The 14,103-nt window shown below is 35.3% G+C and overlaps 3 protein-coding genes and 1 long non-coding RNA gene across 9 annotated transcripts; 1 reads left to right on the plus strand and 3 right to left on the minus strand.

Moving 5' to 3' along the window:
• Positions 1 to 551: 551 nt before the first annotated feature.
• Positions 552 to 1,406, minus strand: LOC107484812 (uncharacterized mitochondrial protein AtMg00810-like). Its single transcript, XM_016105354.1, has one exon. It carries the CDS (start codon positions 1,404 to 1,406, stop codon positions 552 to 554), a length of 855 nt encoding a protein of 284 aa, XP_015960840.1.
• Positions 1,407 to 1,808: 402 nt separating this feature from the next.
• Positions 1,809 to 4,477, minus strand: LOC107484813 (uncharacterized). The gene is made up of 4 exons (XM_016105355.1): positions 4,099 to 4,477; positions 3,747 to 3,951; positions 3,110 to 3,657; positions 1,809 to 2,695 (listed from the first exon to the last, which is right to left on the minus strand). Exons 1-4 carry the CDS (start codon positions 4,475 to 4,477, stop codon positions 1,809 to 1,811), a joined length of 2,019 nt encoding a protein of 672 aa, XP_015960841.1.
• Positions 4,478 to 8,627: 4,150 nt separating this feature from the next.
• Positions 8,628 to 10,272, minus strand: LOC107484826 (steroid 5-alpha-reductase DET2). Of its 6 annotated transcripts, none has more exons than XM_016105374.3 (2): positions 9,918 to 10,272; positions 8,628 to 9,468 (listed from the first exon to the last, which is right to left on the minus strand). In XM_016105374.3, exon 2 carries the CDS (start codon positions 9,451 to 9,453, stop codon positions 8,653 to 8,655), a length of 801 nt encoding a protein of 266 aa, XP_015960860.1. In that variant the 5' UTR covers positions 9,454 to 9,468; positions 9,918 to 10,272; the 3' UTR covers positions 8,628 to 8,652. The 6 variants fall into 6 exon arrangements, with proteins under 6 accessions (XP_015960860.1, XP_015960857.1, XP_015960859.1 ...); XM_016105371.3 differs by having other exon boundaries at positions 8,628 to 9,508; XM_016105373.3 differs by having other exon boundaries at positions 9,817 to 10,272.
• Positions 10,273 to 10,812: 540 nt separating this feature from the next.
• Positions 10,813 to 13,888, plus strand: LOC127746474 (uncharacterized). The gene is made up of 3 exons (XR_008008088.1): positions 10,813 to 11,238; positions 12,656 to 12,760; positions 13,676 to 13,888. It is a non-coding gene; the product is annotated as an uncharacterized LOC127746474 (long non-coding RNA).
• Positions 13,889 to 14,103: the final 215 nt, after the last annotated feature.

A 14,103-nucleotide genomic window follows, 5' to 3' on the forward strand; every position in this document is an offset into this window, starting at 1 on the left:
CCTAATAGCTAGAGTTAGAACTTAACTAGAGTTAGTTAGCATGAGTTAGAAGTTAGTTGTTAGTTAGTTCATAGACTGTATATACAAATTAACCTGTAGCTTAACTAGATGAGATTCATCATTATATTTCAGAATTCATCTTGATCTTCAATTATGGCTCCAAGCTTTCCCTGTTTCTCTCTTTCACTGCACATTTTTTGCACTCACACACTAAAATTTCTACAGTTTATATTGAATCCAAGAGTAATGAAATGATTGGAATGAATTCAATATATATATATATATGTTCCTAACTTGGACATAAGAAAGTGAAATTGAGGCGGAGGGAGGACTTTAGTTAGAATATCAGCTAGTTGATATTTAGTAGGTACATGAATCAATCTGATGGTGCCAGCTTCAATCTTCTCACGGATGAAGTGGCAGTCAATTTCAACATGCTTGGATCTCTCATGAAAGGTGAGATTTGATGCCAATTGAAGAGCAGAGATGTTGTCACAAAATAACATGGCCGAATCGACTTGGACTCGAAAAAACTGAAGTAAGCCAATTAATCAAATAACCTCACAGCTAGCATGAGCCATGGACCTATATTCGACTTCGGTGGAGCTCCTAGAAACTACTGTCCACTTCTTGCTTTTCCAATTAATGAGAAAGTCACCTAGGAAGGCACAATAGTCTGTAGTTGATCGCCTTGTGTCGAGACAACTACCCCAATCGGCATCAAAATATATGGACAGGGTGAGTTGGAAAGCAGCTGAAAACAGAATCCCTTGGCCTGGTGCATTCTTAAGGTACCTTAATACTTGGTGAGCAGCTTGTAAATGAGGCATCCGCGGGTCAGACATGAATTGAGCCAGTTTAGTGACTGCAAAAGTGATGTCTACCCAAGAGATAGTGAGGTACATGAGGCGACCAATAAGCCTCCTATACGCAGAAGCATCAGGGATCGGATCACCTTCTTTAGCTCTTAATTTGAGATTGGCATCCATAGGAACTGTTGTCGGCTTGCAGTCCAAGAGGTTGGTGTCGTCGAGCAAAGAGAGTGTATACTTGCGTTGTATGAGTGAAATCCCTTGAGAAGATTTGGCGAGTTTTAAGCCTAAAAAGAATTTCAAGTCCCCCAATATTTTGAGTTTAAAAATGGATTGCAGCTTTAATTTAACTCTGGTCACCATATCAAGGTTAGCTCCTGCAATTATGATGTCGTCTACGTATACTAATAAGAAGATTTCAAAATCACCAGAACCTGTTAAGAACAAGGAATAGTCACTTTTACATTGAATGAAACCATTTTGCTTAAAAGTTGAGCAGAATTTGTGAAACCACTGTCTCGAAGCCTGTCGGAGCCCATAAAGTGACTTTGTAAGCCTACATACAAGGCCTTTCTTGCGTTCAGGGAGCGCCATTGGAACTTACATATATACCTCTTCATCCAAATCCCCGTTGAAAAATGCATTGTTGATGTCTAATTGAATGAAATGCCACTTACGCACTGCTGCAATGCCTAACAAAACTCGTACAATGGTGACTTTAGCTACAGGGCTAAAGGTATCTTTAAAATCAATTCCTGCTTGCTGTGTGTATCCCTTAGCTACTAACCTTACTTTGTATCTTTCTAAACTGCCATCAGCTTTTAGTTTGGCTTTGTAAACCCATCTGCATCCTATGGCAACTTTGGTGGGTGGTGAAAGAACCAATTTTCAAGTGTTGTTGGCTTCCAAAGCTTCAAGTTCTTCTTTCATTGCAGTCCTCCATTCCTCATATTTAACTGCTTGATGGTAAAATTGTGGTTCAGGAATAAGATTGGCTTAGTAAATGGAATTATGATAAGTGTGGTTCAATCTATGGTTGCTGATGAAGTTTGAAATCGGGTAAGGAGATTTAGTATGGCAAATGTAGTCATGAAGGTAGGAGGGAGTATGTTTAGTCCTGGTGGATCTTCTAGGTTGGATGGAAGTAGAAGGTGAGATTTGGTTTTCTATAAGAGGGAGAATTTGGGATTGAGTATTGGTTGTGGTTGATGGTTGAGGTATTTTAGGTACTGATGGAATTGTTGGAGCATTAGGCAACGGTTCAGAATCTAATATTGGATTGGGGAGGACAACGTCAAAGAAAATGTCATTGTTGAGTTGAGTATGAGGGTTTTGAGCAAAAGGCATGGTGTCCTCATGAAATATCACATCCATTGATATGAGGAATTGTTTAGTTCGTAGATTGTAAAGCTTATAACCTTTGTAGCCAAATGGATAACCGAAGAACACAGTTGTATCTGCTCTAGGGTCAAACTTTAATCTAGAACTGGTATTGGTGGTAGCATAGGCAAGGCATCCAAAAATCTTCATTGCCTTGTAGTTTGGGGACTTTTCAAATAACAACTCAAATGGAGATTTCATCTTGAGTAGGGAACTTGGTGTTCTGTTGATTAGAAAGGCTGCAGTGGACACACATTCTCCCAAAAAGGTAATTGGAACTTGTGATTGGAAATATAGAGCTCGGGCAACATTGAGGAGGTGTTGGTGTTTTCTTTCTACCACCGCATTTTGTTGTGGTCGATATGGACAAGAGAAATGATGTAGCACACCCTTTTCCTGCAGAAAATCAGTTGCTGCCAACTCTTTTGCATTATCGGACCTGAAGCACTTGATCTTCTTGCTAAATTGAGTTTTTATCATTGCATAAAATGCTTTTATACAACCTGCAGCTTCAGATTTATGTTGTAACAAGTATAACCAGCAAAATCTTGTAGCATCATCAACTAAGTTTAAGAAATATCTCTTTTCATTATATGTAGAAACATGATATAGTCCTCAAATATCACAATGTACAAGGTTAAAAGAATTTGGTGACAGATTACTATTTGGTTCAAAAGAAAGCTTTCTAAACTTTGCAAGAGGATATATGTGACAACCTGTAGAGTTAGACTCTTCTAGGGAATTTATTTGTGACAAATTGAAAGAATAAGTTACATGTTTGATGATTTTATTTGAAGCGTGGCCCAATCGTGCATGCCCAAGCTTGGAATTGCATAGATTGATAGAGTGAGATGCGAATCTCAATTGGTTGGAGGGAGTTGTTGCTCTAAGGATGTAAAGTCCCTCATGCAGCTCACCCTTCCCAATCTTCTTCAACATCTTGGTGTCCTGGATTGTAAAATTAGATGAGCTAATAGTGATGTCAAAAGTAGTGTTTGAAAGAAAGGCTGAGACAGACAAAAGATTGACACAAAAATCAGGTACATATAACACATTTTTCAATGTGATATTTGAACAAACAACTACTGTTCTTATGAAATTAGCTTGAAACTGTTCATTGTTTGGAAGAGAAACTGAATAATTTTGGGAGGTGTGAATAGTTTGAAAGAGAGACAAATCACATGCAATATGGATTGTGGCACCGCTATCTAAAATCCAATCTTGTTTTGATGATGTTGACCTTGTAAGTGAGGCAATGAGAACGATACCTACTGGTGTGACTACCTGTGTAGTTGCATTTGAAGCAATTTCTTGAAGTTTTTTACTATTAAGTGACTGTATCAGTTGCTGCACTTGAGATGCATTCATGGTCAAATTTGAGGATGAATCTTGAGCTAATTGAGACTCTCCTCCAATAACATTGTGAGCTACTTGCTTCAAACCATGCATGGATGAATCTCTACCTCTATTATAGTTGGGTGGAAAGCCATGAAGCTTAAAGCACTTGTCAATTGTGTAACCGAGAATACTACAATGAGAACAGAGAGGCCTGACCTTTTTCGCATTTTCTCTTCCTCTTCCAGACTATGGAGGCACATGCTGATTTCTTGCAAGGAAAGCAAGTTGAGTTGGGGTGAGGAAGCGCCAATCGCCCTGTGCTTCTCTTCTTGAACTACTAGGGATAGGACCTCGTTGATTGATGGTAGAGGCTCCATCAATAGAATCTGTCCTCGAATATGAGCATAGGAATCATCTAACCCTATTAGAAAACAGTGTACACACTCGTCTCAGAGAAAAGCTTGCATTGGCCGCGAATTAGCACAATTGCAAGGAATTGGACGGTATGAGTTGAGTTCTTCCCAAAGAACTTTTATTTTTGTGAAGTATTGTGAAACCGTCATCGAACCTTGACTCAAGTTCACTAAGTCTCGCTTGAATTCAAAAATTCTTGAACCATTGCCATGTTGAAACTTTTCTTTGAGATCATTCCACAGCTCTTCCGCTGAATCAGTATAAACCAGGGATGCTACAATTTCTTTGGACACCGAATTGAGAATCCAGATGATAACTATGTCATTTACACATTGCCAAGTCTCGAATTGTTCGGCATCAAGTTCAGGATCTGGACGCGATACCAAACCATTGATGAATCCAAGCTTGTGCTTAGCGTTGAGGGCCTTTTTCATGGCTCTGCTCCATGAGTTATAATTCTCTTCGGTGATCTGTTGAGTAACCAGAGTTAGTCCTGGTTGGTTCGCAGATGACAAGAAAAATGGATCTTTCATGGATGAACTTGTTTTTGATCAGAACCTTAACTTCTTCAAATAATGGAAAAACAGTCTCTCACACTCGATCTCGTGATCGGAACCCTAACTTCTTCAAATAATGAAGTTTGATCTGGAGAAATTAGGCTCTCATAAACTCTATTAGGAGAGTTCGAGTGTGAGGAAGAAAAGAAATGGAAAAAGAAGAGAAAGAATCAGAGAAAATGAAAGAAAATTGGAGGAGGAAGAAAGCGGAAGGTGAGAGAAAAATGATAACATCTGATACCATATTGAATCCAAGAGTAATAAAATGATTGGAATGAATTCAATTGCATTTTGATCAAACTAACTGATAAATAACAATCTAACAATAACAGTTTATAACAATTTCTAAATAAAATAGAGTATTGATTGGTATTGGCTGCTCTATCCTTAAGATCCACTATATTTCTATAATACAAATACAATCTTAAAAATTGGAAAAATAATTTCACTCTCATGCATACACATGCGCTTCTCCTCTCCAATACCTTTAGGCTCCATTTGGCTTGTGTATAGATTAAGACATAGACATTAAAATATAGATATTTAAGACATAGACATAAAATACATGTGCTTATGTATAATGTTTAGAAATAATAGACATAATATTAGTATAGTGTGTAAATTTGTGTTTGGTTATATAGAACATGAACAATACACAATCTTAAATGACAATTTTACCCTTAATTTTAATTTAGAAATAAATAGTTTTTTTAAAACAAAAACAAATAAAAAGAACCCTTATTCCCATTCTAAGAAAATATAAGTAAGATGTATCTCCATCATCTCCTTTCCGTGTCTCATCATTTTGGATGGACACAAAAGACATGTAAACTTTGTGTGTAAGCATGTTCTTGTTAATTTTTTGTCTCAAGAAAAAAAAAGTAGACACGTGCTACCATGTCCCTGTCTCTCGTAGACACGGACAGAAACCAAACAGAACCTTAAGTCACATAAGCCAAACCACCTCCTTTTTCCCTCTCAGTCACGATTCTCTCTGTCACACCCGTTACCATCTTCCTCTTTGCGCTTTGTCTTCGCCAGTTAACTATAATCAAATAAAACTTTTCTGTCTTCCATACTTTTGCATTGAGAGAGAGAGAGAGAGAGAGAATAAGAAGAAAAAAGAAGATTCTAGGGAATGCAATTCTCTTACGAATGACAATCGCCTCTGTTGATTGATTTCGTGTTGCTAATGGTGATTGGTGAATGAATATATGCTTTCTGATTTCTCATTAGTATGTACTCGGCATTAGTGTTAAAGATTTTATTTTGATATATTTTAAGTAAAACTAAATTTGATATTGTCATTTCAATAGATACCTCAAAAGAGTTATACGTATGAAATACTATAGGAGGTCGGGCTCTTTTTTTGGGTCTTAATATCAGTTTGCTACTTTTTGTTTTAGGTAACCAGTATGTTGTTATATGATTAATTTTCATAATAATATTTGATTGATTCAAACGGTTTAATATTTGTTCCTCTTAAGCTAGCTTGCATTCCTAGACCAAAAAAAAAAAAATTTATGTATTGATTACACAGTTTTTGTATGTTAAAACTATTAATACTATATGTGAGGCTTAGAAAACACAAACTCAGCCTTGAGTATGTATAATAATTTAGTTACAAATTGCTATTACTATAATAATTTGATTAATTTTATTTTTAATTATTCACAATTATGTTTGATTATTGTAAAAATTATCCCAAATTCTAGTATTTCTAGACAAGTTGTTTTGGAATTGGAGATCACTTATTGTAATTTTAAACAAGCTCCAAATTATGTTACAAAATCTTATTATAATCAAATGAAGGTAATAATCAAATTCAAGAATCCAAATCAAAGTTTACACTCATGTTATAATTAGATTATAATCAAACATGTTTCAAATCATATTAAAAAATTGTTATGATCAAAGCGATCAAAGTAATAATCGAACCTAAGAATCCAAATCAAAGTTTAATGTTATAATCTTATTGTAATCAAATGTGTCCCAAGTCATACTTCAATAATCAAACACATTAAGGTAATAATCAAACTCCAAAATTTAAATCAAAGTTCAAACTTATGCTATAATCAAATTATAATTAAACACACTCTAAATTATATTACAAAATTCAATTTTGATTAAACATGCTCAAAGTAATAATCAAATTTAAGAATCCAAGTTCAAAATTTATTGCGATTAAAATGCTAGAAACCTCAGTTTGATTATAATCTGAAGCTCTTAACCTCTTTGAAGAAATACAAGATCAAGGGATTCAAGTGCATTTAGTGCATATGTAGGTATCCAAGCACTTGATCAAGGGAGGCAAATTCATGCACATTCATGTGTCTCTAGTTGTTCTGATGATCTTTCAATTGGTAACGCACTTGTTAGTCTTTATGCTAGATGTGGTGAAGTACGAGAAGCATATATTGCTTTTGATAAAATATTTGCAAAAGATAATATATCATGGAATTCATTATTATCAGGATTTTCACGAAGTAGATATTTTAAAGAATGAAGCGCCGAAACTGTTTGCTAAAATAAATAAAGTTGGATGAAAAATCGATTCATTCACATTTGGCTCTGTAGTTAATGATGCTACCAATGTTACTAATGTTAAACTAGAGAAGCAAATTCATGCCATGATTAAAAAAACCTGGTTGTGATTCAATTTTGAGGTTTTTAATGTTTTAATAATGTTATATTTGCCGTAGACTCTCGTGTGGTGTGTTCAGTGGCAAGTGGCCCTTTCTGAAAATTTTTGAACCGCAATCGAATATATTCTCTTGGTAACCAAACAACACACAATTCTCTCAGTAACCAAACAACACACAAAGTCTCGTGCACTAGAACCGAATAATGGCGGATCCGATGTCGGTGACACCAAGATTCTTTATGGACTTTTTTATAAAGACACCAAATCTATTTGAATATGTTTATTTTAATTTTTTTTAAATTATTATAATAAAAAACTGAATAAAAGATCACTTTTAAACGATACCTAATTGAACCGCACATATTCAATCCTCATCTAAAAAAAAAAAGACAATATAAGAAAAAAATAATACTGATTTAACTATGTCTCCGCATTTGGCAGCAGCAGTACCACGCATCCCTCTCTGTCCATAGCCAACTCATTTCAGCAGGTGCTGAAAAAACAATGTTCAGCACCTTGCACAACCCTTTAACTTATAGACTTATCGGAAAAAAAAAAGTTATTCTTTAGTTAAAACCTTGTTATGCCTTATCTTGCTCATGATGCCTCTTGCTGAAAATGAAGATAAATCTAGCTTACAAAATACTATTATTCAAAATTCCAACATCCACCCGTTTATACATCAGAAAAAATGTGTTTGAAACGGAAACGAGGATAAAACCATTTAATCTTTATAATGCAACATCACTAGCCTAAATAAAAATTACAGACGACTCTTCTATACATGTTTGGATTGAGTCCTGAATTACTCTTTTATACAGAGGACTCTTTTACACTCTCTATACACAATACTGATCCGGATACACATAAAAGGAACACATTAATTCTCACTTACTCTTCGTAGTGGCTAAGGTTTAATGTATTTCCGCCACTATGCAAAAACATTGAAACGGAAAGAGTTTTTTTGTTACAAGAGACCTTAAACGCAGAAATTTTAGATCAACCTAGTAATCTCTTCACCTATATAAGACATAATTTTTGTATATGGTTGAAGCCATGTTTGTACTACCGTGTTGTTTGAAATACAATGTCATTCAGCTTGGATTACATGTTTGTACTAAATAGTTTTAAGAATTAGATGAAACTCAATTATGGTCTACATAATACCAGTTTTGGTTGTGTATGCCCAAAAAAAAAAAAATAGCACTATTCAGAATCATGTTGTATCATAGACATAAGTTAAGATATATAAAAGGAGTGTACTTTGAAGAACTGGTGTCATAATCTTGTAAAATACTACTCCTAAAAACACAGAATAACAGTCAGATAGCAATCCCAAGAAAACGGGTTACTAGAAGGACCTAAGCATCACAAAAATCCAACGTTATATTACAAAATTATGGATATTCCATGTTTTATTGAAAAGCACCAAAAACAAAATTTCAATTTTGTCTTACCATTGAAACCAATCCCAGAAAAAAATGCAACAGAAAAGGAGTTCCTAAAATCAAATTAAATATGGAATAACAGCTTTTCGGCTCTTAGGATAATCCCCACCAAATTTGTCCAAGTACCATTGGCGATTTGCAATTGCCCTTGGCACCAAGTTTGCACAAGTGTAGATGAAGAACCCGAATCCAACCCAAGACCATGTCATCACTCCCCAACCAAGCCATTCCAAGATCTCCCCAAAGTAGTTTGGGCAAGCCACAAGCTCAAACAACCCTCCCCTTGGAATAACATAGCCCTTCCCTTCACCCTTGAGCCTCAACAACTCCCTATCAGACACAATATTGATCCTCATCCCACACAAAAACACAAACAACCCCACAAAAAACGCCAACCAGAAAAACCAATCATTACCATCACCATCATAGTTGTGCTTATAGTGAGACACCCATCTAGCTTGAAGGTAAGCATTCAACAAGTTGAAGAAAAATGCCGTGAGCGCAATACTTAGAGGGAATCCATGTGAAGTTTTCTTGCCGTTTCCCGATGGGCTCCTTCGAAGGAGGCTCAAAGGGTAAATGCAAGTACGGTTGAAGTAGTGAAGTAGGTAAGGGCTCATGAGGATCATGGATTTTGGGTTTGAGAAGTGTCGGCCATGTGGGAAGAGCAAGAGGGTGAGCCACAATGTGGGACTCTCCATGAGGAACCATGCCAGTGGGGGAGGCAGCGTCGGCCCCCAACCTGGCCTGTGGTGTTTTCCATATGGAGCTTGTAGGAACATCAGGGAGATAAAGGTTGGCGGCGCTATGAGGTAAAATGCGACGAGTGAGTAGTGGAAGAGAGACTCATCTGATATCATTGTGACAGTATTCAACTGCAATAACCCCACAATTTACCTGTAATCCTTATGTGTGCTGTACAGTTCAACAAAAAGAATAATTCTACTAAAACCAACATGTTCCATCAAGGTAACTTGGGAGAAAAGAAATGGTAAATTCAAAATTAATTCTACTAGCTTATTTGAAAACCTAAAGCCAATATATAAACCATATATAAACCATATAAAAGGCTACTAAGGGCCAAATCTCATCAGATGACATCACCATTACCAAAATTCATCCAACCTATGTCAAATCCAAACTTAATAAAACTTTAGAGCACAAGGACAAGTTATGCATGGAAACAAGAACAATTTAACAAGAACAAGACCTTAATAAAAAACCTGATTGCTGCATCAAATTGTCAAATCACAAAATAAATCCATCAGTCACGACACAGAACGCGTGTATAAGCAGTTTGAGCAGAGAAAGATGGAGAGCGGACCCGGCGACGAGAACGACGAGGAACGGCGCGAAGCTCAACTGAGCAGGATGAGGGGTTGGAGCGACGAAGTAGATGATTGGCGAATTAGGAGAGGGGCTCGATCACGACAAACAGACGAAGATCTTGAGCGCGACAGACGGCGATAGTGAGAAGAACGGTGGCGGCGATGGAGGAGGCTAGGGTTTTTTCTTTTGAGGGAACAGCTCTGAAGGCTCTTTATTCTGAAGGTGAGGTGAGATTGTGAACGAAGAGAGGGAAACGAGAACCTGCGTTGCCTAAGAGCATGTCCAATGGTGAAGAAATGAAAGCCTCAATTACTATTTATCTGATAAAAAGTAGAAACTAACCGTTGGAGCAAAATAAAGGTGAGTTCAGAGTTCTATCACAATTTTTGAAACAAACAAAACCCTGTTCAGAGGGATTTGATTTTTTTTAATTTTAACCAATAATATTAAAATATGTGTCAATTAAATTAAAAAAATTAAATAATATTTTATTAATAAAATTAACAATATTTTATATACATATCAAAGATAAAAAAGTTTTCAAATAGTTCAGACCATTTTTTTTAGAATTCTGATGGTCCATGTACAGTTCGGTTACAGGTGATATTTTTGTTGTATAGCATGTTGTGAAATATCCCTAATGTCGTTGGAATAGATAGAAAGTTGACCATAGGAGTAATGATCTGTGATAAGATATAAACACAAATGAAATCAAGTTGCAACTCAACTAGCTCGATGAACAGTTCTATCCATTGGGCCAGTTAGATCAAAATTGACTGAATTTGGGTTTGTATTAAATTTTAGAAAGAGTTTTTTTATTATTGGCCGTTTTGTCACTATTGGCATTGTTAGAATAATGATGGTAAGAGTGTTGCAGTTATGGAAAGAAAATGAAGCCTGTAATCAAAATGTTCCATGGAGAGAGGTAAGTGGAAGGAAAATTTTTGTTGGATAAAAATTGAAAACGCAGGCGTTTTGTAAACCCCCGGTATCCTAATGTGATGGTGAGCATCCACTCGTCCAGGCTTCAGTGGTGTCCTCAACCGTCATCGTATTTGTTCTTTGTGTGGGTACTTCGTGTTAATGTTTCCTTGAAGATCTGTCACCTGTATAACGTTGGTGTCCCAGATCGCAGGCAACAGGCATCGTGTCGGAGAGGTTGTTCATCGTTGTAGCAGAAACGCACCTTTTGGCACCGAAGCTCGTTAACGCGTGAAGGTCGTGGCTCTCTGTCGCTGGTGGTGGTTGAGGTGTCATTGCTTCAAGTGTCAGTTCAGGTGGTCATTTACATTTGCCGTGTGTAGGTCAGTAGTCAGGTGAGCTTCATTTGGCCAAGTTTTGTTTTTTCTTATTTTCTTTGCTGCATGTTGATTTTGTTTCTAAAAATTTAATTTATTGATGAAATAATGATTTCTCGTAGTAGAATTGGATAATACTGTTGTGGTTGAAAGTTATCATAATTTAAGGTTGTTGTTGAAAATTATAATGATTTGTGATTGTCGATTTGACTTCAATTTGTAGCTAAACATATGATTGAGCAAATGCTTTGTTGCCGGAGAAACTTGACCGCATTGGGTTTGTTAGTTAATGTGATGACTAAATGTTGAGGTTATTGCTGTAAATAGTCATTTAGGCAAATCCTTTAATGCTGTGAATGTGTTGTTTGTTATTTAGTTAGAATTTGGTATAAAGCTTGAAATTTGTCGTAGGATGGCATAGACTTGTGCTCAGAGATAATCCTAAAAATTTGATTTAGGCATTTTCAGCTAAGTAAAATAACTCTCTTCTAACTTTGTCTGATTCACCTTAACAGGGTGTAATGATTTATGCTCAATTTGACACACCCCATCCGTACCAAGCCACCATTTATTCTGAAGTTAATAAAGCCTAAGACCTAAAATGATTGATCAAGAGTAGGAGTCTATAAATACGGAAGAATGGTGTATAAGTACATTGATTTTTCAATTCAAAAGGATTGATTTAAAATCGTTAATTTCGTTTAAAATGAACGAACAAAATTAATCATTTGAATACAATAGTACGGCTAAGTTTATTGTTATCAAAATTAGTTAAAGTTTTAATTTATATTATAGGTATTTGAATTTTAACTTAAAAAATAAAAATATATCTTTCTATATTTTGAATTAATAATTTCATTAGGAAGAACAAGTTAAACAAAGTAAGAGTACTATATTTTAATACAGTAATTTAAATTAATTTTTTAAACAATTCAAAAGAAATAACTTGTGAGTACTATATTTTTATTAAATTTAGTATTCCTAATGAAATCTAGGAAATGAAATAAATAGATTTATTTTTAATTTTAAGTTAAAAACTAAATAGAAGTAATGTAAATTAAAATTTGAATTAAATTTGATATCAGTAAACGCAGTCGTGTTATTGTTTTTGTATGATTGATTTTGATGCCAATAAGTTATAGTTCAACTGGCATAGTATATCAATAGTCGCTTAAGAGGATGCGAGTTCGGTAATTATAACCTGAAAGATGAATGTACTGGTATAAACTTTAAAAAACATTATGAATTGTGGTGATCTTATAAATGTAAGCTTTATAAATTTTAATATGGCATATGTGGACAAAAGATATACATGTATATAATGCCTCGCGGATAAGGTATTGAGTCAGCAAATGCCAACTTTGTTACTGTGTATGTCAAATTTGTTATGTCCGTAATTCATGGTTTCCTGTAATTACTTTTGTGTGGCTTGCAGTGAATAATGGCATCGAGTAGCAAGTTCGGCTAGGAGCCGTGTACGTGGAATGAGCTTCTTGGGGATCACTGGACGGATGTCAATATCTGTGTTTCGAATCAACAGGTACAATGCGTATAGGTGGTGGCAGTTGATTTAAAGTAGAGGGGTATGTAGTGTTACATTTGTTGTTGTTGTTATCAAGGATTGTTAAGCATGTTGTGTTTGCAATTTGTTAAATGAGTTTGAGCGGACTGATATTGGAGTTGGTAGTATTGGTAGTAAGGATGGGGATTCCGTATTGATTGCTTTCATTTGTTGTGTTGAGGATAATGGTGTATATAGAAGAAAAGAACTATTGGTGCTTTTTTGTTAAGTAAGGTGGGGGCTGTAGTATTTGAACGCGTTGAAAAACAAAGTAAGGAGGATTGATCTAGGTCGGGGGTTAAAATTTTATGAAAATTGAAGATAGTACATTTTTTGGGTTACCTTTGCAATCCCGCTGAATATTTAGGTTTTTTCCCATATTATGAAATATAATTTTGTATTTTTGTCTTAAACTTTTAATTTGATCTAATTTTTAAGTTTTTGAAATAAAAAAATAATTTTACTTTCATTTGTTAAATGAGCATCGAAAAGAATAGATGTTATTAGAGAATTGGACAAAATATTTTTCTTTGGACATACATTAAACTTATAGTGTAACCTGTGTGTTAAGTTGTAACATGTAAAAGTATACTTAATCAAATTAGGAATGAACAGAAACGTAGTCAGTGGAATTATATAGTTGAAGTTGATATCGTTCAATAAGTCACCATGTTATTAACTATTAATACATGAATTTGGTTTATGTAATTTAAAAAATAATTTAACCTTTAAGATTTTCATGTTATTTACTTTTAATATGCCGTGATATGTTATTTGTTCCGCTTGTTTTCATTAGAGTAAATGTTGGGAAATGAATGAGTTACAGTAGCATGATAATGATGCATTTTGGATGAGGCCAACTGATAATGAAAGGTTTTTTTTCTATTCATTCAGGAGATAATGTTTGATATGGTAGTCGAGGTAGATGCTGACTTATCTTATTGGGAAGGTAGGGGGCTTCTGTGTTGCCCAATTTTTTGGGTTTGGATGGGTTGCGAGCCAAAGATGACCTTGAAATGGAGTTTTCTACACCTAAAGAGGCAAGCGGCTTCTATAACAACTACAGCCAACTAAAGGGCTTTGCATCACGACGTGGTAAGACGGTTAGAAACACTGCTGGGGAGATTGTGCACTACACGTTTATTTGTAACCGGCAAAGATTTCGAGAGAAAAAATAGTTGGAAAAGGTTGATCGCATCAGGGAGCATAAGGTAGTTACCCGATATGGATGTCTTGCTGAGATGAGGATTAAGAGAAAAGACAGTAGCGGTAAGTGGTATGTGTCGCGTTTGTCAAGGAGCATAATCACAAACTGGCGTTTG

Source organism: Arachis duranensis, chromosome 4 (assembly GCF_000817695.3).
Source record: "Arachis duranensis cultivar V14167 chromosome 4, aradu.V14167.gnm2.J7QH, whole genome shotgun sequence".
Taxonomy (NCBI): Eukaryota; Viridiplantae; Streptophyta; class Magnoliopsida; order Fabales; family Fabaceae; genus Arachis; species Arachis duranensis.